Here is a 27,956-nt window from a genome sequence, read left to right as displayed (position 1 = left end):
ATATAAACTGTCCGTTGGCAATACAGCTTAGTGCATAAATATGCCCCTTGAGGCCTGAGGGTATCATTTTCAGAGCTTGTACAGAAACAGGTAATATTGTTGCGAAAAGAGCCATTTTGCCGCCTCTCGATATATTGCTTCGATGAACGATAAGTGCAGATACAAAATAGACATACGAGCCATTGTTGAAACTCGAGAAGACCAGAAGCGTCACAAACTTGTTTACTGGCGAGTGAGGGCGCCACGAGTAGACCCTAGGTTACCGAGCGGCACACGGCAGTACCTACTCAAAGACCACCGCACCAACAGTCTAACCTCAGTCAACTTCCAGAATAAAAAGAAGATTCTGATTAACATGGAACCTTCAATCTACACAGCGAGAAACCAGCCGTCCTCAAAGTCAATTAGTATTTCAGCAGCGATCGGCAGATACGATGTATGAGCTATAATAAATATTCGCATGCCGCGCATAGCTAGCTGCCTATCCCATACCAACAGCAAGCCTCTTTCTGTGCCAACTTTACTGATGTTATTGTTCAACAATTCGACATGAACCGACAACTCCAAGCTCATGCCTAACACAAAGAGTCAGCAAAGGAATAACGATACAGCATCATAAACCTCGCTGTTCTTGACAGATCATCATAAGCTCTTCAATTAAATACTTGACACGTGGTAGATTATGGAGGCTCAAATGAGATTGTGCGAGCCGTGTTGCAAGAGCCATTCAATACAGTTGTTGCAGTTGTAGCCTGCTTCTTCTTCAACAACAGGTAAATGGCCGACTTGTCCTTCAGACGCGTCTCAGGAGTTAAGCAGGCCCTTGGTAATGAATCTTCCTTCCTCCACACGCCTGGGTAGCCCATGCACGGTGGATTTACCGCCCACACAGTGCACAAATCTGCCATCTCAGCAGCACGCAACTGGTTGACTCCTCGTTCACACTCGCCACAGGAGTAGATGGTTGGTGGAGTCGTCCCTTCCAGACAGCTCCGACCCCGACGAGCGGAAATCCTCGTAACCGTCGCCGCCGGATATCACCAGAACCTTACCCACCGAGGCCTGCCAAAGACGAGACAAAACGTCAGATGTTCTCTTACTGGCTTTCACGACAGACGATTTACACATTAGGTTATCAAGGGCTTCCATAAAAATCGATGTCTGCAGGATGCAAAAGGTGAAAAACACGACAAAGCTGAAAAAGGTTCAAGCTACTAAAATTCATAAAAACGGAAATGCGAGGAATACATTACAAATAAACCAAAGATATCCGGATTTTCGAATGTAGCACTTGATTCTTGTACGAAACAGCCGATATTCCGTCTTTTTCCAACTGACTTTCGAGTAGCTCTCACCTTGACCTGTGCTTTGTCCTTGACCTTTGCGCTGCCACGAGCATGTCGGTATCGGGTGGGTGCCATGACCTCTGTGGTGGACTCGACGGAGGCCAGGAACCGGACGTGACCCGTGTGACCGTGAGAAATACCTGCAATAGATACAGAAGTCAGTGGGACGTCCTCTGTCGTTACACGGCGTGTGTCAGAGAAGTTTCAAGGTATTTGCGTCTAGAATTTACATATCTCAGACAAGTATATTTGTTTGAACAATACCTATATGTACAAATGTCGTGAGTAAGCAATTAACTATATAATATAATGTAGCGGACCGGCTTCTTCAACTTAATTAGCGCAGCGTACGTTTTTTTTTTTTTTGAAGCGCTAATGAAGTCGAAAGACGAAACCGGTTAGAATATTTTAAAACGGCTAAAGAAGTAACAAAGAATAAGGTCAAGAGAATGTGGAACATACTAACCCGCGATACTGAGCGTGCTGGTCAGCCAGCTGGCAGAAGTGGTCAGTGTATTCGTCAGTGTATTAACCACAGGTCGCTCGTCACTCATCCGCGATGCTGAGCGTGTCGGTCAGCCAGCTGGTGGAGGTGTTTATTGTGTTGGTTAGCGTGTTGGTCAGTGGTCTGTATATTGATCACTAACCTGCGATGCTGAGCGTGTTGGTCAGCCAGCTGGTGGTGGTGGTCAGCAGCGGCAGCGGCAGGTTCAGGATCACGCCGGCAGACGTGCCGATCCACAGCAGGTCCTTACACACCATCAGTGAGGTGACGCGCAGACACGCTGTCTTGTGCTGACGGATTATGTCGTCACAGCCTGTGGAGGGGCAGCGTCAGCTGTCAGGGACGTGTTTCACATTGGGTCAACCACTATCTAGTGCCTGAACGACTGGTCATGTCTTTGGGTCATTAGTTATAGCGATGGGGGTTGGCCGTTGCTCGCTACCTACCGTCACCTTTAAGAGGTACACGGTACCATCAGTCCCACCTATGCAAGCCTGAGTTTGGCCACTAATGACGCCTTTCTCAGGTCTGCCGCTATCCGCCCTCTACAGCTAGTACATACATCCCTGCCACTAAGCGGCACCTAGCTGACACACATCACAGCCTGTTCCCTACCGGCGCCTACCTAAACCCACCTCTGCCTGCCATGCAGGGTGCGCCAACGCCCATCTCTCCGTTTACACGCGCCGTTGCTCTCCCCTTCCAGCGCTCACCCGACAACATGCGAGTGACAGCCGACGTGACGTCCACCTCGCAGATCATCTCGAATGTGATTGTGTGGAACAGTCGCACCGTGCCCAGGTTGTGAAAGCTGAGCCACACTCCCAGACCAGACGGCACCAGAGCCTGTACCGTGGCCTGGCTGTCGCTGCTCACAGTCACAGTTTGCTGAAAACAGACGGCGGCGATAGTAGTTAGTGAATAGATGTTGCTGCTCCGTCCCTTTGCGAACAAACGCTATTGGTCGTTGGCCACGGACAATACAGCTTGCTAGCAAAGAGCCGCTACTTTTTGATAACCATATATCAACGTTGGCTTGAGAACAAACGTTATCGCTTGTTGGTAGGAAGATGGCAAGGGTTCTTAGAAGCACACGTCAAGGTATGCACGCTGATAGAACGGCAATGGCATCTTTCCTAATGAACAGACGAAGCCGACCTACTAATACCAACGAGTCCAACAGCTCTGCCATTAGGACGTAAAAGTTGTCGATCTGAGCTCTCGAGCTCCATCTACTGACCTCGATAGCGCTGGTGGTGGGATTAATGACCCGTATCCTGTTCTGAGAGCAGGCCCACAGTTTACCAGAGACGACTGCGAGTCTGTTCACAGCGGTAGACGCGACCTGGATCACCTCCGGACTCTGCATGTCCCAGGAGCTGCCTGGCGAATGATAATGGCACACGTGAGTGCACGGACAACACGAAGTAAAACAGATGCTGAATGGGGCGCAGTCAAGAGTCGTACAACGAATTTCGTGGATGGAGGGGAGGGGAGGGGAGGGTGTAAAACGTGGACATTAGTCGTCCGTCAGAATATCGTTCTAAAACTAATAAATTATTCAATCACAGTAGGTACTTTAACCGAAACCAGTCAAGAATAGGCAACAATTCAGCGTCGATGTAATTTTCATATTGCTGTGCTATGAGGCATTGTGATATTTTATTTTGTTTTCTCCACGTCATAACTCTTTAGAATAGCAACTGTTCACCATCACGTTAATAACGAGTTCTCCATCACTTGTCACTGATCTGTCCTGCTGATGGACCACAGTACATAGCTTCTCCGCAGATTTAGTAACCCATTCTCCCCCTCTACTAACCTTCCACCCTGCTGTAGGCCGACACTGTCCCATTAGCCAGCGCCACGAACACGCGGCCCTCCAGGTAGACGATGGCGTGCGCCGCAGAACCCAGCTGCACCTTCACCTTGGTCTTCTTGATGCGCACGTAGTCGGCACAGTTGTAGACATAGATACAGCCGTCCTCCGTGCCCAGCCACATGGTCGGCTGGTCGGCCTGGCCGGCTGCGCCGCCCCCGCCCCCGCCGGTAGCTGAGGAGTCGTCCCGCCAGTCGTCCGCGCGGGACTCGTCAGAGTCCGAGGAGTCCGACGAGCTGAAAGACGGCAGACGGGAATGATGATCATCCACCATTCCTAGATCTGGATTGACTACACCATATAATATTACAAACATATCGTTTATGGTATAAGAAATTGTCTTGTCGAATGCTTTTATGAAATGAGTTTATCAAGATAAAATCAAATTTAAGAGGTAAATATTGTAAACCCACACCTCCAAAGTTCAGCAACAATGTCTGATTAGAGAAACGGAAACAGTAAGTGTCTAGACAATCTGCCGCGTCTGTTGACACTCTAAGGGGCACAGCACACCCACCTGTCGAGGTCGATGGTGCCGGACTTTTCGTCCCCGCTCTGCGCGGCCGCCGGAGGCTCACTACCCGTGGGAGGGGTGGAAGCACAGCGCGTCGGCTCGGGCGAGCCGTTTATCCTGTCAGCAGGTCCAACGAGCCTGGTCAGCGAGCTAGGCTGAGGCCTCTGTATTGAATAGCCGCGTTAGACACAAGGGACAAAGGCATCTCTGGTTGGCCCAACATACAAGCCCAACATACATGTAGCTCGCAAGTGTGAAAACTCGTTTTATCAGTCCTCGTGGGCCCTTAGCGGCCATGCGCTGTCTTTGGAGCAAACAGGCGGAAATGGGGTCGCATCTCTCCTGTAAGCGATTTGGGTTGATACCTGGTTCCCTTCACAGCGAAAACCTAAAGTATTCGAAAAATGAGCTATGCGAACGTTAGCCGATACATTCGCTGGTATCTCACGGTCTCGATAACCCTGATTATAAGTGCACCTCACCTGAGCGTCAAACCGGGAACCGGAGCGATGCACAGGATGCGTGAGTTACAAACTCCGTTACAGGAGGTAACTGTCGGCTCCGGTCGGAGACTCAGCACGCAGATCTGACCCACGTAACCGTCACTGGAACATAAATCAGGGTGTCACCCTGGATACTCACGGCCTGTCACTGTGGAATGCAGATACTACATTGTCGCACTATAGGGTCACAGCGAGTCAGTGTCGAACACACGAAAATCCTGCCCGGGTTGGAGTCAGTGCTCGTACTGAGTACGGCGGCACAGTCTAACTTCAGGTGCTGACGACTAGCGACAACTATCGGGGAGAGCAGGAACTTCTGTAGAGCGGCTACCGACTCACGTCTCACACTAGGGCAAGACTGCTGCATACGCATAGGTCTGTCAGTTGTCACTACTTCTACAAGAAAGATTTGTTATACGAGTACCATGCAATAACTCTACCCATAGGGGGTTACTATACCACGACCTGCGTCTTTGCAAATTAGAAAAGGCATGTCTGTCTGTACCGTGTAGGCTGCAAATGCGCCGTTTTCTAGTATGTACACAACCGTCCTAGAACATCCACTCGGACTGCGCCCCGCCCCGTACAACACCTAGGACAGCAGCCCCAGTTTCGGAGACGCCGTAGCGTTACCCACCTATTGCAGACCCAGACGTCACTGCACTGCCGCGAGCTGAGACTCGGGGTGGCCGCGGCGCAGGTAAACTGCAGGCCGGCGCGTGTTTTCCGGATGGGCAGCGGGTACAGGAACTCGGGTACCGGACGCCGCTCGGCCGACAGAGCTGAAACGGAGACGGTACGCGGAGCGGTGAGGTAAATAGAAAACAGCAGTTTCGGTCACCATTTTGCCGAAAGCAAAGTGGTGCGAGACAGATGACAGCTTACGACATGAGTACGATAGGAAAGCAAAACTTCGGTATCTGACCTAACATTCGTCTCAAGATGACGAAAAACGAAATGTGTCGCCATTCGCCAGCACGCTCCGTTTTTTTTGGGGGGGAGAGGTGACTATGGTCAAAATGGTATTTTCATAAAGAAATATGAAAGCCTCTATACGATAGCTATATATGAATATTCTGTAAATGTGCGAGAAGATAAAAAGGAACCGACTGCATGCTCTCATTTGCACTTACATACCTAGTTTCTGTTTCGTTTCATTGAAGGTTTGTTCCCACGCTGTACGTTTCTCAATTTCCGGGAAGTTCATCGATATGTTTTCAATGCCGTCACTGAAAAAAGAAACAAGGTCAATTTAAAACTTCAGAGAGTTAATAAAACTTCAGATGTGACCTCAGCGCTGAAACACTTTGCTTCTTACTTATCCGTACCTGCTGAAATAATTTGCGTGATATACACATTTGGCATATCTTATCCGTAAAGAGTAACTTTCTCACGTAATTCCAGATTGTTTACTCACGGCGTGGTGACATTGAGCTGCGTCATCACCAGCTGACTGTCGGCCCGGTGCCGCTCGGCCAGCTGCTTGTTCAGCACGTTTGCCATCTCCTTGACCAGCTCCTCCACCTGACGGGGCGGGAGTATCGGTCAGAGGCGTGCCAACGGTGGTGGTGGGGAGATGGGGTGACGTGGAAGGTAGTAAGTGTCGTGAGATGAAACAAAAGAAGCTAAATAAACATATTTGAACTTGATAAAGTGCTATAAATAAATGAACAATCGAGCACTATACTGCGCAAGCACGAGCGCTATTTGTACCCATCAATCAACCAACGGCCCTGCATGACCCTGCACCCTGCAAGCAACGTGCTTGCTGTTCATGCATCTGGGCAAGCGCATTGCCACCTACATACTAAAAAAGCACGGCCAAAGTCGTTGATATAGCATGACATGTTATATCAACGACTTTGACAATTGAATGATAGCGCCGACCGACTTGTTCAAGGAGTCAGCGGTGCGTTGCAGTAGACTCACCTGGTAGTGGTTGCAGTGCAGTTTGCAGACCATGATGCCGATCTGTCTCAGTGTAGTGATATCCTCCTCAATTTTCTCCACCTCTTTCAGAAGTGAGCTGAGGTTCTCGTCCTTTGCTGCAATAGAGAACATGGAATTGATTATGATCGTAACAGATAACCGACCAATCGGGACGCAGCTGTCGTGGAGACGGATTACTCGTTTACAAAATGTTAAGAGACATCTTTCATGGTAAAGAGCGGCATCAATGGTATCTCGAAGCATAGAAATGTTCTTATTTCTATGCTTCGAAGGACCAAACGGACTTGAATATCAGGAAAATGTGAGTATCTCCACACTCGCTTATAATTGTATGACAAACTTACCAGAGTGGCTCAGGAAATTACGCACAAATAGAAAACTGTATCGTGTAAAATCGCACTTACGTTGAACGAAGTTTGAGAGCTGAATTGATCCCAGAAATGCACACAACGAAGATACTTTTCTCTCGGCACAAATGTCGGTGAAACCACAACCCATTGTAACCGTCACTCACATCGGGCAATGTTGAGGTCGGCCAGCGGTATTTTCATGAGCAATTTGTACTTGTTGGCCTCCAGACCAGTAACAGAGCCATCCAGCGCCCTGGTGTCAAAACACATAGGAGAGTTAGAAATCAATTGACAGACACGCACCGCTTACAATGGATATTTCAAATTCATTGCAGAGACCGTTGAAAACAAGTGACATTGCTTGCATTACAGGTCTGTCTTCTTCCAGGTATGAACTCACGTGGAGGGTTTTCGCGCCGTGCCAGTGCGCCGTTTGGAACTTGCGATCACCAGCAGGTCGTTGAAGAGGAACAGACAGCGGTCCTTCTTGGTACCCAGCGCGCTCGTCATGGTGACCTGGTCATGCCGAACGAGCACCCTGGAAACAATCAATGCCAAGGATTGAGTACGAAAGCAGAAAACAACAACCAAAGTGTGCATGACAGGGAAGAAAGATGTAGAAAAAAAACAGTGAAGATAAATGTAGAACGTGTTTCGGTAACAAGTACACCAAGGTTCCGTGATAAAATGCATGTTTATTGTTACAGCCGGAATATTCAAGCTGTCTGACAATGGGTTGCTAGTTTTCGAATGGTGTCGGTTCAACCCGCTTTTGTTTGTTGTATGCCATTTACCCCTCTCACCATCCCTAACACCTCCTCCCATTCATTCTCACCTGTCCGGAGTGACCAAGCCGTCCAGGCCGTCCACGGCCGCCTCCACCTCCCGCAGCATCTGTAGCAGCGCCTCGTTCTGCATGGTCTCCTGCTCGAGGCTGTTGATGCGCGTGGCCAGCAGATGGACCTCGGCGAGCGCCGACCGCAGCGGCTCCAGGTCCGGGTGGTCGGCAGGCGTGTGCGCCACCAGTTGCTGGAAAAGGAAGAGGGCAGAGAGACGGGTTAACGATTCGAAAAATACCGATCGCCCCAGGCAATAGCCGGAGTGACTGTAAAATCAACGCAGAATGTATAAGCAAGCGACGTTATTTCAATAAAAGAGCACGTCTAAAAATAATATTTGAAAAAAGCGGAAATTTCACAAGCGAGCCACACTATGGACATCACCGGCATTATTTGAAGTCCATTCAGTTCCAGTCATTTGAGCAGGCCAAACACACTCAAGTCCTCTACCGATAGTCTGCGGCACAATGCTGCTCTGCGTGATACTTTTGTTGGCTCGCATGGTGTTCGGCCAGCCAGATTGCAACGGTCGCATTTCGCTAATACTTCGTAGCCGGGCACATGCTGGGCGGGCCGGCCGCCCGGCCGGCGTTTTGGAGAAGGGGAGTGCTCTAAATAGCCGGCGCGCCTGGCGGGTCGGCTTGCCAAAGGCTGGCTGTCGATCCCTAGGAGCTGCAAATGCCTCGCCGAAAATCGTCTGATACTCTGTTCTACCGACTCTAATAAACGTCCGGTAGTCTCATACATCCTAATCTAATGGCTCATCTAGGATGGTTTACTGTTTGGACACAGGAGCGGCCAGAGACTATGTCAAAGAATCTCTGCTCCTACAAGTCTGAACAATAATTCAGGGAAAATAATCGTTTCTGCTTCACGTCAAACCAAAGTTCTTTAAGAAGACCGATCAAACGGTTAACGACATCCAGTGTCACATTACATCGCTTACGCGCCTTCTCGCCGTTAGTAGCAGCTCGTAGCGGGGTATCCGCTGAGTAGCTTACCTTCAGTAGCAGTTCGTAGCGCGGTATCCTCTGCACTGGCATGATGAGCAGGTGGGTGAAACTGAGCTTCCGCTTATTGGACCTCTCCAAACTCTGTGAGCAAGGCAAAGCCCAGTCTTACGTAAAGAAACCCGGTATGAAACACGAGTACAAGATAAATTGAGCTTCGTTTAAATATGCATCGAAAGTGGTAGGTCACAACGTACAACACCCTGCTGTTTCCCATGAGGGAGGCAAGTTAGGTATAATTCGATGACGTTACATCATAACAAAAATGAAGTCGTTTATTCATAAATAGTATCACACATTACATGGCATTGACATAGCCCAGATTACATCACGTTTTCCCTAGTTACGCTAAATATTCGTAGTCGGTAGCATAACATCCACGATACATACAACGCATTTTACGCTGAGCAGCAGTTGAGCCAGCGTTATTGTCCACGTGTGCGCCTACCTCCAAATATTTGGCCAGTCCCGGTTTGAGCTGACACGCCCTTCTGAGCGCCTCCCTGGCCGTGGGCCAGTTGTTGACAAACGCCGTGTATGTGTCCAGCACGCACGGCTGGGTCAGCTGGAACATAACGTTGTACGGGTGGGTTAGATGAAATGTCGACATTTGACATCACATAGCGGGGAACTGTAGCCACTACAGGACAAGAAATAAAAACGAATGTTCGCTTATTTGTTGAGTAGTGCTTTGCACTAACTATCAGTGCCTCGATCCTAACATATGCCACACAGGCAATGAATACATGTCATACACGTGATGCATAGCGTACTTTTGCCTAACAGCATTATACAATCTACTCATTCGATGCATTAGCATTTCTCGTGTACTTGGAAACACCTACACGAGGGCGAGCGTTCACAACTTACTTTGTCGAGAAACACCTCGCCTATTCCCTGCCGACTGCTTCAGTTGTCGTTACACGCCCTCACAGTTACAGCTGACGTTACTCACTTTGTCGAGGAAGACCTCTCCGATCCCCTACTGACTGCTCCAGTTGTGGTTACACGTCACTTACAGTTACAATTGAAGTTACTCACTTTGTCGAGGAAGACCTCTCCGATCCCCTGCTGGCTGCTCCAGTTGTCCGCTCGCAGCAGCAACTCGCGAAGAAAGTCCTCGTGGATCTCCAGAATTTCGGGAATCTGACAAAGTGAGCACATATATCGATCAATGAAAAGGGTATGGGCATATTCAGCGAGAGCCGATAAGTTTTCCGACACATCTGTTCTACAGCTGAACCCATGATGCACATTTTATGAGTGCAAAAGTACGTTAAAGCGGACACTTAAAAAAGGTGAAGAAAATTATTGGTCATTGCGCGTACACTTCTCAGCTTAACTCACATTTGAGTTACGAAACATTAAAACATAAAACGATAAGTCATGACACGTAAAAGAAAAAGAACGGTCGAGCATAATAAGACAATTGCAGCCATCCACCACCGACAGCAGTAAATAAATACTGAGATAAAAACGGCTTCCTACATATCTTACCATGTGGAATATGTCCAGCAGTGTGTTGGGCTCGATGAGGGCTCCTGGTTCAGGCTCCCGGAGTTTGCGCGAATACTGCGGCATAATAATGCATGATAGCCTGGCGCGGCAGGAACAGCGTATTTAGTACGTCATATGGACACCACAACTCAGAATGAGCACCGAAACTTCATACTTGTAACTAGCTTGTCAAGAAAAACAGTACGAATGCGGTACGCTAGCAATAATTCGTCTTAATAAATGGCTGATTTAACAGTCTTGTGAAACACTGAAAAACGAAGTTTGGTGCAAATAAATGAGATGTTCCTATCTAAAGGACTTTCAACAGAAGCAAAATCTATATTTAGTATGAATACCTACTCGCACGAGAGCGTAACATTTGCTATTCGAAAGTTGCGATAAATTGCTATTGCATTTGATACTGACACTCATCAGCAGCCGGAGAGACTCGACGTAGGACCGCTCCGTGTCCAGCAGCTCCCCTATCACGAACAACCGCCGGCCCTGGGGACATAGCACGGCCAATCACCGCACATTCAACGGCTCTGCTGACAACACAGCCAAACACTTAAATGCCTAACCAGTCAGATCAACGCACTGACCTCAACTGGCTGCTGCTGAGCTTCCGTACCCACCACAAACAAATCCAAACAACAATCTCTAATCGAAAGCCTGAGTAACTCGAACTCGTGTTCTCGCCACCGGCAGTCCGATGTCCTACCATAGCTGGAGCTACAGGACGGGCAGCAACCGATAGCTACCAATGCCAGCAACCCAGCGTTGCCCGCCCGCCCGTAAGCTTACATACATACGTAAGTTATCGATTTAGATATGTATCACAACTTTCTTTGACATGTTTGGTTACATATTTCGCATTGTGAAATTAGGGTTAGTGTACACAATAGTATACTGCATTTTCATTGACATAACCAACAGGCAGTCACGTCATGAAGTTCGACAAGGGCAACACTTCCTCACTCTGCCAGTCTGTCTTAAACATGACAACACGTCTCCCAATCTCAAAATCATAACATCACAATAACCATCCCAAATCGTCCCATGACCGTTACTCACCCGTTTCCTGGGCTGGGCTCGCAGCTGCCCGACCTCCTGGGCGGTCAGCTGAGAGATGAGGCCCTCAGCGGCCGGACTGACACCGTCGTAATACCCCTCCGACAGCAGCTCCGAGAAGTGCGCCAGCTCAGACGGTGACGAGACGGTGCGCACGTGACTCGGCTCGAGCTGCACCAGCTCACCGTCCGAGGGAGTTCGGGGAGGACCCGAGCTCCTCTCCTGGCGAGATACGCGAGGAGAGGAATTGGCAGGCGTGGGGGAAGGAGAGGCAGACTCGACCAAGGCCGAGAGGAATTTGAGAGAGTCGTCATCTCGAGCCATACGGTTCGTATCACCTCGACTCATCTTTCCCTCCAGCATTTCGCCGTAGGGACCGCGGAGGCGGCGACGAGGTCCGTGCGGGCTGCGCGGAAACCTATCCACGTCACTGTCGTAGGAGAGGAACGAGGGCGAGGCGTGTCGGCGACCCTTCCCGAATCGCAGTGGCTCGTCGAGGGTGAGAAGCTCTCCCATGTGAGACTGATGCGTCAGAAGGGGTCGCAGAGTGGCTGTATCACTGGTGGTGCGGCCGCGAGCACTGTGACTTTTCAGTCGCATCTTCTCTGCCTTGGGCCGAGCGAAGTCTGGATCCAAGGTCTGACTCCGGCCCCGGGAATGAGCTTCGTCGGATGAAGATGAGCTTAGACTATCCTGATCCGTAGTCAGCATGAATCCCACCTTCTCCTTCCGCTTCTGGTTGCGCTTACGCTCCCGCGGCGGCCGGTCCAGCAAATCAAAGCTGCGCTGTTTGTGCTCAAGACTCCGCGACTTGGCTCGGGACGCTGCCGGTCGCTGTAGAGTCTCAGGCTCAGCGGCTTCCTCTACCAGCTGCGGTAACTGTTCCTCGGCAACTCGGAACGGCACAGGAGAAAGACTCTTGGACTTGAAGCGTCGTGGCCGCACCTGGCGACGCTCAGTAGTGTCACCGTGCTGGCTGATCCCGGCGGCTTTTCCTTCCAGTTCCAGCAGCGGAGGCAGCGTCTGGTCAGCCTGACGCTGCTCCTTCCGCACAGAGGTGACCGTGGTGGTCAGGTCCTCCGCTCCGGTCCACTCGTCTACGACCTCCTTTCCCTCAACTCGCACATGAGCTACTTCACGCTCATGATCAGCGCCGGAAGGCAGTGAGGTCAGTTCAGTCTGCTCGTCACCAGCGCTGACCTCACTCAGCAGAGTCTCAACGGCCATCTTCACGGCCTGTCGGAAGTTCTCCTGCACCTGGCTGATGGCTTCAGCACCATCCTCATCCAACTGGTCCAAGTTGATGTTGAGGACGTCCTCATGAGCCTGTCGTAGCCGCAGGGGCACATCGTCATCTGCCGAGGACTTGGTCCCGCTACTTTCCGCCTGAGTCTCTGAATCATGAGTGGCTGGTGTCGCTGCATTACTAACAGCTTCCTGTTCTTCTTTCTGCGGCGGCGCTGGCCCATCAGAAGAGGCAAGTGCATCACCACCCACGTCTGGTTGTGCCGTAATGTTCGCGCTGCCGCTGTCACTGCTAGCGTTCGCTCCGCTGCGGGCGACATTATCTTCTTGATCGACGCCACTATTTTCAGTCGGTTCGGCCTGTTTGCATTGGCTAAGGTCGTTTGGCGGCGCCGCGTTGCCACTTACTGCGGCGGCCGCAGCGGCGGGTGGCTCGTCACACGCGGCTGGAGGCGAGACGGGTTGTGGCGCGTCGTCAGTCGCCTTTGTCTCGTTCGAGAGTGGTTGTTTGCCGTCGGCCGGCGGCGTCGAGCACTCTGCTGTCTGCTTGGCAGACTTCCCAGCAGTGTTCTCGGCCGGTGTGTCAGTTTCGTTAGCGGAGCTTTGAGCGATGGCCTCGGCTGGCTGCGGCAGCTGCGTCGAGTCGGAGCCGGCGTGCGCAGCTGGGGCACTAGACGTGCCGTCCTCACCAGACTTGGTGCTCACTGGCGTTTCATCCGCAGCCGCTGCCGCGGTCTGTTTGTCATCCCGGTCAAGCAAGCACGTGTCCGAGTTGATCTCTTTCAGCAGGGCGTCCAGCAGTAGGCTGTCGCGGGGGTTGGAGGCCTGTACCGGCGGCTCAGACTGCTGCTCCGTCGACGGAGGCTCCCAGTCTTTCACCGGGTCCGATTTGTGACGCACATGTGTCGGTTTAATTGGCGCAAGGGAGGCGTCTTCCTCGGGCACCGGAGCGTTTTGAGCTTTGAACTTCTTAGGCAGGGTTTGTGAGGTGGTGTGCGGCGTCCCCGCCGGCTTGTTGATGCTGAAGTAGACCGGCTGGATGGTCAGCGCTGATGCGCTACCGGGACGCGCAGTCCTGTTTATACCACTGTGAGATGACCGTGAAAAGGAGGCGCTTCTGAAGGGGATAGTACGCGGCTGGGTGTAGTACCCAAACGACGGCCGAACGGGCGCCTCTTTGGACGTCTCTTTGGCACCAGCGGACAGCGGGGTGGCGGCAGGGGCACCGTCCGACCTACCCGCTGATAGAGCGGCACTCGCGGCGCGATCGCTCACGCTGGGCGGGCCCACACTGCTCGCGCGCACTGTCGCGTTCGGTGGCACATTCGCTGCGGCCCGAGCCGCGCTCGTAGTCACATTCGCTGCACTGAGCGCGCTCGACGGAGACACTGCGGGCTGAACACTCAACTGGTCTCGCGACGGGGCACTATCGGGACTCGGCGGGGCGCTGTTGGTCTTAAACAGTGACGTCTTGGCCGGCGCCAGTCCGGTCACGGGCGCGTTCTCCCCGATTGGCGGCGGCCGCGGCGGCCGAGCCTTCCGGCGGTGGCGGCGCGGAGGCTGGCTGGGCGGCTTGTCTGCCGAGACCGGGGTGGGAGCCACCGCCGCCGGCAGAGGCGGCCGCTCCGGAGGACTCATCGAGGTGGCTCGCTCGTCCCGTCCCCACTTGAGATCAGTGTGCCTTAGTCGCTCAGTAAACTCACGAAGTCGGTCCACTCGTCGTGCCTTGGCCTTGGGCGACTGGGGCCGCTCGGGAGCTTTCTTGGAGTGAGCGGCTGGTGGCGGCGGTGGCGGGCTCTGGCGGACGCGCAGCCGGAGACGAGAGAACACGGAACTGTCGGGCGCCGACTCCTCGGTGTCCGACAGCGAGCCGCTCTCGTGCGCGGCGGCGCGGCCGGCCGGCGGCGCCGCGTCCGCGCCCGCCGCCGTCACCAGGCCGTCGGCAGAGTCGAGCGACACGCTGTGTCCCTTGCTGAAGGCCTCCCGTCTGCGCAGCAGCGCCGCCGCGCCCTCCGCCGGCGCCCCCGGCGCGGCAGGAGGTCTCGGCATCGTCACCGCATGGCGGTCTCGGCAGCCGGGCTCGGCTGGTCGCTCGGCACCGGCGAGCTGCGGCCACGGGCGGCGACACGGGACGGCGCGCGCCGGCGCCGGCAGGTGCGGAGCGCGCTGAACGGTACCACGCCACCACTCGCCACCGTCGTTGCGCGCCGCGTCTGCCGGCGCGGCCGCCGCGTTCGCCACCTCTCCTTGGCTGAAATTTATTTCGGGCGGCGCGAAGTGTAAACAGAGAGTGGGCGCCGGGCCAGCGGCGGGCTTCCGTCGGCCGCTCGGCCGGCCGGCGCCAGCCGCCAGCGACGCCAGTTCGACGCTATTTTCGACTCGCATGGCAGCGGCCACGTCACGACCGGTCCTGTCACCGGCGCGGTGGCCAGGCGCAGCGCCACGGTCGGATCGTGACCCTGGCGGCGGCGCCCGTGCCTCCGCCAGCGGCCCGACCGGCCGCGACCTGGCTGCCACCTCGCGGCGCAGACTGGAACTGGGTGGAGCTGAAACGTGTAGAGGACACTGTCAGTCGGGATCGGTGTGAGCTCATCAGCTTCCAATGATCATCCATTGGGTAACCGAACACCGAACAATGGGGAACGAGGATAACGGCTTATCTTAGCAAATATCTCATGCTCCGAGAATGTCGTTTGCAATTCGCACAGAATCATATAGTTTGGAATTTGTCTCGAGGCTGCTTGGCCATCAACGTCGGGCCCCGTCTCCGAAGGCACTGTGGGTGTGCCTATCTATTATCTAAAAGAATCTTGGGTGTGCCTGAGGTCGCCGATGGCGATTTTTTATCCTAGGCGAACCTTGGAATAGCCCGACGCTAAATCGCCTCCCTTCCTCCTGGCCAAAAAGTGTTCGGGATATACCAGCACTGCAAAGAGTATGTCATACTTTAAGGATCCTACGCATCCTTCGTCGGGTTTGACCAAAAAGTGTTCGACCGCAGGTATTCGGTGCTCTAAATCTCTTCGTAAGTCATAATACCTGTAATGAGTGTATTTCATTATCGTCATTTTATGAATCTGGTCTGAAGCATGAAATACGCCAATGGACTTCATAAGCAAGGTCTCGCGATAAACTTCGCCATTTGACAGCCAGGAAATTGCAGATCGTACGGTAACCCGCCCGTCAAATCGCGCTGATCGCAGGCTCTGGCTTTGTTATTGCGTTCGATAAAAGACTATTCATTATAACGTCATTAACTACTCATTATCGAAGGAGGGACGGGCGGTACTGGCAACCGATCTTAGACGGCATTGTCAGCCCGTTTCCACGAGACGCACGAACCCACCCTAAACGCACCCTGTTCACCCCTCCCCTCCACTCACATCGTAATCTTACAAACCTGACCTCTCGGGTGGACCGTTCGTACCGCATTCCCTCCACCCAACGAGCCCAACCCAACATGCCCCTATCCCGCCTGCCGTCCGAAGACACAGACAGGCCTGACCTGTGTTAGTAAGCACGCTGCCACCCCGTCCCCCTCCCCACCTGTTCATGAAAGACGGTGCTACTTCCGACCCTCACACCTCCCCCCCCCCCCCGTCATTTCAAAACATACCTGCCCTGCAGTACACTGACGGCTTGTTTAGAGTGACATCCTCCTCTGGATCGCAGTACCGGCCCGCAGTCGTCGTCTGTCTACTGTTGACCCCACGTGCCTCCCGCCGCAGCCGAGACACCGGCCACTCCGCACGGTGATGGGTGCCTGGGGCCGGCAGACGGCGCAACCCTCCGCCCTCTTCTTGCCGCGCGCAGAGGCGACGCCAGCAGGGGTGCCGACCGAAGAGGGGTGTCGAGACAGGTGGTGATGGATGAAACCCCATCCTCAGTCGAGGTAGCATGTAAGGTAGAGCTCCGTCGGACTGGGGTTGGCCTGCTCCCCCAGGTGTGTGGTCCTGAGCCCGCCTCTGCGACGGGCCGACGGACCGGCCGGTCTGCGGACAAAGGTGTGGGAGGCGGAGAGAGGGAGGAGGGGAGGGGAAATAGTGCGGGCCGACTGGGCAGAGGAGCATCACTGTCACGACAATGGGTGCTGAGGAATGTCAGCATGCAAAGCCGGTGGCGCAACGCTCTTGTGATGGTAATTACTTCCCGAGCCATTAATTACGAGTATACCCCGCCCTACCCTTTTTAGTGCAAACAGGTCAACGGACAACGACACAACCAAATTATCTTCAAATATTCCGATTCATTAGGAATCGGCAATTCTTGACGCACCAAGTCACTACAAATAACTATTCTCGACCCAGACAAGTAAATAATTCGCGTTCACATATATTCATCAGACACAAAGCATCGAGAAAGATAATTCGCTAGGTAGGTGATGCGAATTACAAAAAGCAAATGCGAATTACAAAAAGCTGAGAAGAACGTCGCTTTCACGCCCACCGCATTGTTGTGAAAAAAATATGCACTATGACATCATCTACCCGCCCAATGCAAGCGCCCAATGCCTATTCGTCCGTAATGGAAGAAATTGTTCACCGGCTCAGGCTTATGGGTAACATCACGTTTGGCTAAGCGATATCACGTGGTTCGCGGCAGTACACTCTCACGTTTCTATGTTGAAATCACGTGGTTCATGACATTATATCGTCACGTTTCTCGATCGAAATCACAGTGTTCGCAGCAGTCTATCGTCATGGTTTTTTATCGAGATCACGTGGTTTGGAACATAACGTCGTCACGCTTCTGAACCGAGATCACGTGGTTCGTGGCACTGTTCTGTCGCGTTCCACACACTGGTTAGCCGCACAGCCTCCGTATGTCCACTAACGCTGAGCTGCTGGCAAAGGTCACACAATCCCTGTGGCCGGCGCACATAATGCGATCTCCGCCACGAGTGGTATTTTTCATAGGCTGTCCTGTTCTGAGCTAACGATAGGAGATAAACCGCCAGCGCCTTAGGTCCAGCGAAGTCCTCCACGTGAATGAAAGAATTGGGCGGTGCCACTCGGCGGTAGGATTCTGAAGACGGGCCTCGTACCACCGGTACCATACCGGCTTCCAGGGCCAACCAGAACTTCTCTGTGATGTAATCGTCGCAGAGCGTGTTCTCGAAGGACAGGTAGAAGAGGTGCGTCTCGGCCAGGTAACGGTAGCAGTCGAGTCGCGGGCCGGGGCACGGCTGGTTGCCACAGGTACCGAAGATGTCTACGGTGATGTGGCGGCGTAGCTGGGAGACGTACTGCTCCCTTTTGGAGACCGTTCGGCAGTGGGAGACCATCCAGGCCACCGGGCGCAGTCTGGAGAGCGTAATAAATGGGTGGTTAACCGGAGGACCTCGATGGAGTGCTGCCGGCAATACGGTAATGATGCATCAATTATGATTCATCACTAAAATTAAAAACGATGGCACCTGGCAGACAAACGAACAGTTTGCAAACGGCAAGGCAAGATCTCACTAAAGGTCAGACGTCTCCTGAGCCAACATTGCCCACAAAAATATGCACATAACGTATTTTGGCTCACAGTAGGTTCACATTAAGAGTCCTGCCTCCGCTTACCTGCGGTGGAAGAACGGTAGCGCGCCCGGCTGTTTTCCGACCGCCGTCTGTCCGTAAGGGAACACCACATCGGCGTTCCGACTGTACGTCATCGTCATGTTGAAGAAACCATCCAACTTCTTCAGCGGCAGGTGAGTTGACTGCGGTGACTCCCGCAGTACAAACACAAACGTTTGCTCCGGTCGGCGGAGTGGAGGAAGGTCCGTGACCTTCAGCAGTCGACCGTGGAACAACACCGCGTCTGCGCTATCCAGGAGGCGGCGGTCACCCGTGCCACGGCAGCCGGCCCACGGACAGCCAGAGAACGAGTTCTCGTCGAGACGGAGATTCACGCCGTCACCGATGGCGGCACTCTGCCGCTGCGTCCAGTGCAGCACCAAGAGGGGTCGTTTGTTCCCCAATGGTGTTAGTGCAGGTCCGGACACCAATATCGCTGGTGCACCAGGTGTTGAGTGGGAGGGTGGTATTGTGGGTCTTGACCCCGAGTTCAGTTGACGGAGACTCGCGTTAGAAGTAGCGTCGGAGGCGAGCAAGACGACCGGTCGGCCACGAGGATGAACCCTGACGAGCCAGGTCAGCTCCAGGAGAAACAGCAGAGTGACGATGACGACATACGGTAGGTATCGGTGACTGCCGAATGAAGCGCATCTGAGACCAAACACACGAGTCAGCTACACACACACCAAATGCTGCGAAGCTTACAATTAGTCAATATTAGCAATATCAATAAACGACTGCATTTTGTTCACAATTACACGCTAGGATTTCCGGCCACCCGACAAAACCATAGGGAAGACATAGCAAAAATGATAATGTGCAAGTCCTAGAGATGAAAAAACTCCTCCACTCACCTCATATTTTCCGGACACGGCCAGTATTCACTCTTGCTCTGTCATATTTACCGCCCTGCCCGATTGTTTGAGCAATCACCATTAATTTGCTAGTGAGACTCATTGAATGATGGCGATAAGCCTCATTAGACTGACCACGTTGAACACACCAACTGTTGTCTGCCAAGCGACGTGCCACTACTGCACTGACAACCATCCCGAGCCAACTCACGACACTGATTGTGGGCGCTTTCACACACCGTGGGGAGGGGAGGAAGGTGGGACCGCCCGCTCTATCGGGCGGCTCACTTATCGAACAGTGTGGCCATTGCTCCCTCCCTACTATCTACCCGCAAGCCCCGCCCCTGACAGCACCGGTATGTGCGATTACTGAAACACTGAGTGAGCTAACGTGTCTCCGTTAGCGTAGCCGGGGAGTCCCTTGGATGAAGCGTGTGTTATCCCGTTTGAGACATTATCTATTTCGGCACGAGGCAGTTATCGCGAATGTTTAGGTCATGGGGTCCTTCCCCAGCTTCGGGTGTTTGGCAATTGGTTTGCTCATTTTACGATGCTAGTAGCATGCAGTTAGATCCCGCCCGTAACAATTAACAATCGATTCCACTGAGTCCTGAAAAGGATCAATGAGAAACATTCCTAATCCTCATGTCCTTCCCGTAATTGCACAAAGTATCGTGCCTTTTGGGAACGGTAATTTTCCAACCGTTCCCATACGTCCATGATCATTATCCTGACATATGCCGACAAAAATCACGGATAAGTCGGAAGTCAGACAATTAACGTGTCTTCTAAGCTGAGATACCAAGACGGGATAAAATAACATCTGGAAGTAGATCATAATGTGCTGGTAGCTGATATGAGTGGTGTGGCATAGTTAGATGCACCATCCTAATATCAGAGTAGCTTTTGCACACCTCAGGAAAACGTGAAATTCAGCCACATATAGGCGTGCACACTGTTTTATAGTTTGTTAAGCATTGTGTATTATTTTTCAAATTAAGTTAAACATAGTTACGGTGGCAACAAGCGGTCGGAAACAGGACAATTGCAGGCCAATGAGCGATTGGCCGAGATGGCGGACGTCGGGCGCAGCTGATGGTGGGCGCCCCTGTGCCGCCTCACACCCGTCACAGCCGACCGGCGCGGCCTCGCCGTGTCAGTCGCGCACCTCACAGGCCTCTCTCTGTCCCACTGGGCGCGACACGGAGAGCACCGTCAGTCCGATATTGGGCAGCCGACGGCCCGGTCACATCACGCGGCGGCCTTTTGCGCGGCCTGCTGTTGTGCGGCCATCTGTACCTTCCCCTGGAGGGTCTCATCGAGCGCGTCTCGCACCCGCTGCTTCTCAGCGCCGATCTTCTGCAGCTTCTCCATCTGTTCCGTGACAAACTTGATACGCCGCCTGAAACATTGTGTTTCCCGGTCACTATGGGCACCATTTATCTGCATGAAGTCGGGTGCTTTCCCAGATTAGTTTGTCACAAATTTAATTCCCAAAACGTAAATGTACAGTTAATAAAACAAACAAAATTATGCATAGTACACCAGTGACGAGGGCTTGGAAAAATGGAAATGATTTTTCTTCAGCTCGATTTTACTTCCACAATCTGGTTTTATTGACAGTAGAATGTGGAGTGTGTCTTCACAAAATAATGTGATTAAGCATTGTTTGAGATATTGCGATAGATACGGGTCGGTTACCACCGATTCGGTAGTTTAATTACTTCCAGTCACAGAGAGCTACACCAGCTGGACAGGCAACTCACTTGAAGTACTCCCGCGCGCCCTCTGTGGTTTTCTCCAGGTAGTATCCGGTGCCGACGTCGACGAGCACGTGCTCGGGGTCCACCAGACGGCCGGGGACGTACATTGAGGCGGTGAGCGGCACCAGGATCTCCTTCCCGGCCGCGTCCGGCGTCAGCTGCTGTACCGACTCCAGCGACTCGGAAAACTTCTGCTGCGCCATCTGGGCAGGTCCGGCGCGTTAGCTGGCTACTACGGCGGGGCACATACTGCCTTATCAAAGAGTACCTAATGCTAACAGTTTCTAATGCAAACATTGTTCTAAAAACATGTAATGTTGGTATGAAAACTTGTGCATACAATACAAGGAGTTGATAAGACTTGCACTTGGGATCCAGAGAACTCCTGAATGTACTTCGGTTTCAATATACATTTGCATGCCAAACTCACAGCCAATACGTCCTATGCACCATAATACACTTCAAAGTATCAGTACTCTTCAGGAATTTATATTTATTACACCATCTTTATTATTTAAATGATAAATCTGCTGACTGCAGAATAGGGTGTGTCATTTTGAGCATTTTTTTCGCAAAACATGGTGCTCCACTGATATTATCGTGCCCCAGACAGGTAGAAACCGTGTGGCATTTTTCATTTCCCCCAAACCTTAACACCCATGCGGCGCCGAGCGCCGAAACTTTGGCCTATCTCTCAGCATTAGCGACCTCAGCGCCCCTAGCGGCGATATATTGAACTAACATGCTCGCTATGCTTTGTGAGCTTACGATCATCTTTAAATGCATTCTACAGAACTGACGCCTTGTTGTTGGCTTGTCTAGCACTCAGAGTGTTGATGAAAATGTTATGTCATCCATCTTAAGGCACGAAATGTGCTTAAAGCCGTGTGAATGTATAGCACTACCCCTGATCCCCGTCCTGGTCTGACGGGATACCTACGAGTACATATCTATTGTACCTACCTACAATTAGGTGTCACATGTTATTTTGGCAGCGTCGTTCACTGGCGACTGTAGCGCGTCTTTGACGCATGCTTGTGTCGTGAATGTGGACAAAGAAGACTGGGGAAACTACCTTGAGGGTTGCAGCGACCAGTGTGCTTGGTGTTGCATAGCGCAAAGTCACGAGCGAGGTGTTGAGACAGGAAAGGGGTAAGTTGGGATTCGAAGGAGTACCTTTGGATGTTTTTGGTGCGACGACGATTTGGAATCATCGCGTTCTTTGATGTACTGCAGGGAGCTGGAGAAGGTGTGACATTTTTTTGGTGGCCAGAGACGGAACCGAAGCGTAACAAAATCTCCGCTCCGCATCTAGGTATACCTACTGAAAGTCTAAATGTTTACCAATAAGTCATTACTACATTCAGAAAGAAACACAGCATTGACCTGACTCTTCGTAATACCTATTTATATCAAAACTGATTCTGAACTCGACTTGACGGCCATGCTTTATGAATTCCCAGTCACACTTAGCTATTCCTGTATTCCAATTGGTATTCCAATTGTAATCCCTGCGCATTCCTAATCCTGTCATGTCTCTTTTCAGAATATGATTCCTCAAAGTTAAACAAGCAAGATGCCCCTGCGAAGCCAATCAAAGCACTTCCATATCGGGCTGCCCAACAACCTGCCAGCCACCCAACTACCCAACAACAGGGATGTGATCAACTTTGTGCGGCTTTTGCAGGAACAGGAAGGGTCGAAAGTAATGTCAGAAGGCATATTTAAGCGCGTGACTGCCGAGATTGTAAATATGTGGGAAAACGAGGGAATACCGCATGTACAGCAAAAAAATGCACAGCGAAAGGTAGTTCGCCTGTACAAGCGGTATCGGGCCTTGAACAAAACGAAAACGAGCAAGCGGGGCAGCGCTGAATTTGGGATGAAGACGGGGAAAGGGCATTGGGATCAGCTGTTTGACATTGCACTCTGCCGATGCAAGCACTTACGCCGTTGTGACTGTCCGCGAGGCAGCAGGGTGCCGCCGGAGGAGATCGATTTCCTCAGGGACCAGAGGGGGCCCCGAAAGATGTTTTTGGGCGGTGTCGACAGAGAAGCGAGCGCCAGACGGCGGAACGCGGCGCTCCGGAGGGAGCGAAAGCAGCAGACCGAGGGTCAGAAGCCACCGATCGCGACCGCTGGAATATCAGGTCAGTTCAGCCAAGGCGATGCCGAACCTTCTGCTGCTCATGACGCCATGGGTGATGACAGCTATGTTGACAGCGGCTCGGACACCTCCTTGGCAGACGACAATCGCACTTGCGCTGACGATTGGCATGTCCACGGCGGTGAAACAGCGCTGCGGGGTGCGAATACTGACGTGCTCACAAACACGGCTCTGGCCGCCGACAGATTCAGCTTGTCCAACCGCGCAGTTGCCGCCGTGATCAATGCCTTTCAGCTGGATATTGGACGCGTGACGGGCGAAGAGTCTGAGCTCCTTGTCGATCCAAAGAAGATCTGGCGGGAGCGAAACCGGACGCGTGAAGAATCAGCGCAGGTCAGGGCCGAACAGCAAAGCGACGGCGCGCTTAAAGCGTTGTACTTCGACGGTCGCCACGACGAGACGAGCGCGGGCCCGGGTGCTGGCATAGTAAAAGAAGACCACGTCGCTGTGGTGGCGGAGCCTGGCAGCGAGTACGTTAGTCATTTTACGCCAATTTCTGGCAGAGCGATAGACCAGGTTAATGAGCTGGTGAACATTGCGACCGCCTACAACGGCGACATCCGCGTGCTCGGCTGTGACGGGGCCGCCGTCAATACCGGCACATCTGGCGGTGTTTGCCGGCTATTCGAGCTCATCGAAGAGAGACCGGTGCACTGGTTTGTATGCCAGATTCACTCAAACGAACTAAACCTCCGAGAAGTCTTCCGACAGCTGGACGGCTATACGACCGGTCCAAAATCCTTCGCTGGACCACTCGGTAAGGCCGCCAGTGGTGACGTGCGCAGGTTGTCGGTGGCCAAGTTCCGCCCGGTAGCCGGCTCGGTGACGGAGCTACCGGAAGCGGCGACGGTCGAGCTCAGCGACGATCAGAAACTGCTGTACCAGCTCGCCAGGGCGGTGCAAACCGGTACCATCGCCCCCAAAGTCGCCTGCAGGAAGATCGGACCTGTGAACCACGCCAGGTACGGATGTTTGTTACAAGTCAATAATAGCAAGATAACGGTTATCACTGTGAATCCATGAATCTTCCTGATGCTCCGTCTCTGCTGCCTGTCAAAATGTCCTATCATGTTACCGTTTATCATGTAGACCATTACATCACGTGTTCTGTCTTGATCTGTCATCATACCATCATGAACTTATTTAGAATCACGTTTCGCAGGTGGCTGACGTTGGCAACGAGGTTGCTGCGTGTGTACATCGGCTCGGACTCGCCAACCGACCAGCTCCACCTGATCGTGCAGTACCTGGTCGGACATTATGTTCCGATGTGGTTTCATATCCGCAGCCACAGCACTTGCAGCAGTGGGGCCAAGAATGTGATGCGAAGCCTGGAGCTCTTACGGCAGCTGCCACTACAGCTACAGAGCTTCATCCATCCCGTGATCCAGCGCAATGCGTTCTGGTGTCATCCTGAGGCGGTTCTGCTGGGCATGACAGCCGATCAGGACCCGCACGTGCGCGAACGAGCCGTGCAAGTGATAATGGAGTGCCGCCAGAAGCCGCGAGAGCAGGTCCGGCCCTATGTGCTGCCGAAAGTCAACTTCTCCGCCTCCAACTTCACGGAGCTGCTGGACTGGAGTGCGGAGGACATCACCGAGCCTCCACTCACGATGACCCTCAGTGATGCGGAGATCCGAGATATCTGTGCAACGCCGCTGGAGATAGGTGCCTTCCCCGTGCACACAGTGGCGGTGGAGCGCGCCGTAAAGGTGGTGACTGAGGCGGCCGGCGCAGTGGTCGGCGAGAAGCAGCGACACGGCTGGATCTGCAGTCGACTCCGCCACCGGCAGCAGCTGCCCGCTGTCTTCAGCAAGAAATCCTTCCATGCGTAATGCCAGGCCAGTCCATGCGCACACAGCTTCACAGTTCACACGCATTCGGTGTCAGCATTCGAGCTTAGAAATCCATTTGTCTGCCTTCGGATAATCGTTCGTGTGTTGTTCTTAATCGTGCATAAAATATATATCGTATTAACTGTTATGATTGAAAATACATTATATCATGGGTATTTGTCATCAGCTTGCACCCTCTGCAATCTTCCCATACTATCCTAGTATCCTGTGTCCCTGGACGCGTTTACAGAGAGCAGAGATAAGCCAGTATAGAGAGAGCGGCCTGTTAGTTTCGCAAACAGCCGCCAGAGGCGCTAGGGTCGCCTATGTTGTGAGATAGGGTAAACTTCTCTCGCTCGGCGCCGCCTGGGGGTTAAAATTTGGGGGGAAAAAAACAACGCCACACCCTTTCCACATGAGTGGAGCACAATAAAATCGATGGAGCACCTTGCATTGCGATTAGTGACACACCCTACTGCAGAAGATCCCTAGAAATTTAACCTGAAGTTTTCAACATTGTGCCTATCGTTCATGGCATTTTGAAACAGCTTCATTAACAGTTAATATAGATGTGGAATCAGTTAGCTTGACTGCCTCTTCTACAACCTTTCCTTATTGTGCATACAAAGCAAAATTCCAATAAATGGTTAATCAACCAAAAATGATGGACTTGTATGTGACATCGATTTTAAATTAAACTGGGCGAATTTGCTTTAGTGCAATCAATAGGTATCTGTTCATCAAGCCAGGTAAGACATTTGATCAATTCAGAAAGATGAGTGAACCAAAGTAACTGAGTCCCTCAGCAAGTCATACCATGGAAGTACATAGGTACCATTAAAGAGCATATCTTCACAGAATGTAACACAGAAAATGCTTTGAAATAGCTTTCCTTGAAGTGCCAAGCACAGACTGCATGGCTCATTCATCACTATGGAAATGTTATACCTTTAGTTGCTGCAAGGAGTCATTGAAGAGACCAACTTCCTGGTCAAGTTGCTGTTTCATTTGGCTTAGCTGCTGAATGTTCAGCTTATCAATCTCTATGGTTTGCATCTTTCCAGCTTCTTGAGAATCCATGGTGGTATATCAGCATTCAGCACTGAAAATTTCAGATACATACACTATTACACATTAGGTATATAATGAAGCATGTGCTCAGCAGCTCACAGTAATGAGTAATCACAGTAATTAGTAAAGATAACTCCCACATATAACTTAATCTTTTAATACCTGAGCTATGATCAGGTTTTAGATTTATCCTAATGTCCAGCAAGCACCCACCTACTCACCAGTAAAAAAAAAAAAACATAAAAATCCTATGAGGTGAGTGAACAAGAAGCAATAAGCATGAGTGGTTAAGAGAACAGGAGAGGTTGTACATCATTGCCACTAAAAATAAGGAAAAATAGCAATTTACACAAACACATTAAAAACCAAAAAATAATTAAGTATGTAGTTTTGATTCATACTGACAAGTAGGTAGTAGTACAAAGCAGCATACTGTTTCAAAGCCATTGCCAGCACGCTGCTAGCACACATGTCAAATTAGGTTTCCCTAGATACATCAATAAACTTGTATCTCCAACATTACCACAATCTGTGATGTCAGCTCGCAAAATGTGATAGCAGCATGACAGCAGAGTCCAGTAAAACATGAGGTAGGTATTAGGTAAATTCCTCAGTGCAGCCTTATTTATGTATTAACAGAACAATTATTCATTTGTCTGTGTGTTTAGACATAAATATAACTGAGGAATTAACTTTGTAATGAGTATGTAGATAGGTACCTAATACCAAGGCTCTATAAACCCTGCTTCTTCAAACCGGATCTAATGCAACTCGCACATTCAATTACGGGCCTATTTGATTTTGATATTGCCAGATCTGAGATCTATGAAAATGACCCAAGAATGGAGCATAAAAATAAGCATTTCAGATTAAATAAAATGGCAAAATGAAACAAGAGTGAAGCTCAGTTTCCTAACAGAATGTTCTCAATTTCCATGCATTGCATCCAAAACGAGCAGAGTACCTAATCATTGGGCCTGTTCCAGCGCCTCCAGAAGAAATTCTTGACTGGAGGCTCTACCAGAGGTTTTACTGGAGGCGCTGGAACGCAATCTGGAGATTTATGGAGATTGGCGTCATAGATACCAAAAGAATGACGATTGTTCTATCTTGAAACGCAAAATTTGTTTTCAATTTTAGTTAAAAAGATAAATAAAATTATAGCAATGTAATTTTCTTTACATTCAAGTTGTAAAATAATCAGTCAAATGTCCTTTGTTTACATTCGTGATTGTCACATGTGCACCATAATTGTAGACCAAAGCCTCCAGAGAAATTTGGACCTCTCAACTCTCTGGAGGCTACTGGAGGTTTCTGGAGCTTTGGCGAGAGCTTTCTGGAGCTTTCTGGAGGCGCTGGAACGCTCTCTGGAGGAATCTAGAGCTTTCTGGAGCTTTCTGGAGGTTTCTGGAGGCGCTGGAACAGGCCCATTGCATGGCGACCATTTCCAGAACTCAGAAGCACATACAAGTATCATTTTCAGGCAATGGGAAGGACTTACCTATCGTTTAGAATTTTTCCAAGAGGAAAATACGTATTGGTTTATGATTAAATAACGAAAAAAGGCGTTAAAAATCACCTACCTACTATCCCAAACGGACTCGTACCGCGCTGCTTTTGCCGCAGACGCACCGATTCAAGGCTTTACTATATGATTATAATTTATAGTTTGCATTCGTCAGCTGATAGCCTTTATGACGTCATCGATCCCGGATGCACTCTTGGATGTCCACTGATTCCATGACGGTTTTTCGTCCAGCAGATTTTCGTCGGACAATTTTTCGTCCGCAGATTTTCGTCTGACTTTTTTTCGTCTCGCATTTTTTCGTCTGTACATTTTTTCGTCTGTGCATTTTTTCGTCTGTACATTTTTTCGTCTGTACATTTTTTCGTCCGGACATTTTTTCGTTCGTATATTTTTTCGTCTGTGCGTTTTTTCGTCCGGACATTTTTTCGTCTACAATTTTAACGTAACCTAACCTAACCCTAACCTAAC

The 27,956-nt window shown here is 51.2% G+C and overlaps 3 protein-coding genes across 5 annotated transcripts; all 3 read right to left on the bottom strand.

Moving 5' to 3' along the window:
- Window positions 1-114: 114 nt before the first annotated feature.
- On the bottom strand, window positions 115-16,746 carry LOC122390180 (serine/arginine repetitive matrix protein 2-like). Its single transcript, XM_043382876.1, has 22 exons — window positions 16,326-16,746; window positions 11,468-15,255; window positions 10,820-10,897; window positions 10,394-10,468; window positions 9,938-10,042; window positions 9,345-9,461; window positions 8,888-8,980; window positions 7,883-8,076; window positions 7,448-7,585; window positions 7,212-7,300; window positions 6,677-6,792; window positions 6,165-6,271; window positions 5,885-5,976; window positions 5,385-5,529; window positions 4,727-4,849; window positions 4,248-4,361; window positions 3,674-3,966; window positions 3,092-3,234; window positions 2,565-2,739; window positions 1,994-2,164; window positions 1,356-1,486; window positions 115-1,062 (listed from the first exon to the last, which is right to left on the bottom strand). The coding sequence occupies exons 1-22, from the start codon at window positions 16,606-16,608 to the stop codon at window positions 940-942; spliced, it is 6,693 nt and encodes a 2,230-aa protein (XP_043238811.1). The 5' UTR covers window positions 16,609-16,746; the 3' UTR covers window positions 115-939.
- A 279-nt stretch (window positions 16,747-17,025) lies between these two features.
- LOC122390176 (alpha-(1,3)-fucosyltransferase 7-like) lies at window positions 17,026-19,325 on the bottom strand. Its single transcript, XM_043382871.1, has 3 exons — window positions 19,125-19,325; window positions 18,274-18,921; window positions 17,026-18,012 (listed from the first exon to the last, which is right to left on the bottom strand). Exons 1-3 carry the CDS (start codon window positions 19,127-19,129, stop codon window positions 17,451-17,453), a joined length of 1,215 nt encoding a protein of 404 aa, XP_043238806.1. The 5' UTR covers window positions 19,130-19,325; the 3' UTR covers window positions 17,026-17,450.
- A 762-nt stretch (window positions 19,326-20,087) lies between these two features.
- LOC122390175 (prefoldin subunit 5-like) lies at window positions 20,088-27,614 on the bottom strand. Of its 3 annotated transcripts, none has more exons than XM_043382869.1 (4): window positions 27,544-27,614; window positions 25,838-25,991; window positions 20,891-21,090; window positions 20,088-20,526 (listed from the first exon to the last, which is right to left on the bottom strand). In XM_043382869.1, the coding sequence occupies exons 2-4, from the start codon at window positions 25,967-25,969 to the stop codon at window positions 20,376-20,378; spliced, it is 483 nt and encodes a 160-aa protein (XP_043238804.1). In that variant the 5' UTR covers window positions 25,970-25,991; window positions 27,544-27,614; the 3' UTR covers window positions 20,088-20,375. The 3 variants fall into 3 exon arrangements, with proteins under 3 accessions (XP_043238804.1, XP_043238803.1, XP_043238805.1); XM_043382868.1 differs by having other exon boundaries at window positions 27,462-27,585; XM_043382870.1 differs by having other exon boundaries at window positions 25,838-26,013; window positions 27,544-27,571.
- Between the last annotated feature and the right edge of the window lie 342 nt (window positions 27,615-27,956).

This window comes from Amphibalanus amphitrite, unplaced genomic scaffold (assembly GCF_019059575.1).
Source record: "Amphibalanus amphitrite isolate SeventyFive unplaced genomic scaffold, NRLGWU_Aamphi_draft 000385F_arrow, whole genome shotgun sequence".
Lineage (NCBI taxonomy): Eukaryota > Metazoa > Arthropoda > Thecostraca > Balanomorpha > Balanidae > Amphibalanus > Amphibalanus amphitrite.
Note: the sequence above shows the minus strand (reverse complement) of the source record. Positions and strands in the feature narration are given on the sequence as shown.

What these genes read in the sequence shown, in the direction of transcription:
- LOC122390175 (XM_043382869.1), bottom strand. Translation starts at nt 25,969, where the DNA reads ATGGATTCTCAAGAAGCTGGAAAGATGCAAACCATAGAGATTGATAAG. An exon ending in ACTCCTTGCAGCAACTAAAG is followed by an intron (nt 21,091 to 25,837) that starts GTATAACATTTC and finishes GGACCTGCCCAG; the next exon opens with ATGGCGCAGCAGAAGTTTTC. An exon ending in GGCGCGCGGGAGTACTTCAA is followed by an intron (nt 20,527 to 20,890) that starts GTGAGTTGCCTG and finishes ACAATGTTTCAG; the next exon opens with GCGGCGTATCAAGTTTGTCA.
- LOC122390180 (XM_043382876.1), bottom strand. Translation starts at nt 16,608, where the DNA reads ATGCTACCTCGACTGAGGATGGGGTTTCATCCATCACCACCTGTCTCG. An exon ending in CAGCTCAATGTCACCACGCC is followed by an intron (nt 5,977 to 6,164) that starts GTGAGTAAACAA and finishes TTCTTTTTTCAG; the next exon opens with TGACGGCATTGAAAACATAT. An exon ending in AGGACAAAGCACAGGTCAAG is followed by an intron (nt 1,063 to 1,355) that starts GTGAGAGCTACT and finishes CGTCTTTGGCAG; the next exon opens with GCCTCGGTGGGTAAGGTTCT.
- LOC122390176 (XM_043382871.1), bottom strand. An exon ending in CTACCGTTCTTCCACCGCAG is followed by an intron (nt 18,013 to 18,273) that starts GTAAGCGGAGGC and finishes TACGCTCTCCAG; the next exon opens with ACTGCGCCCGGTGGCCTGGA.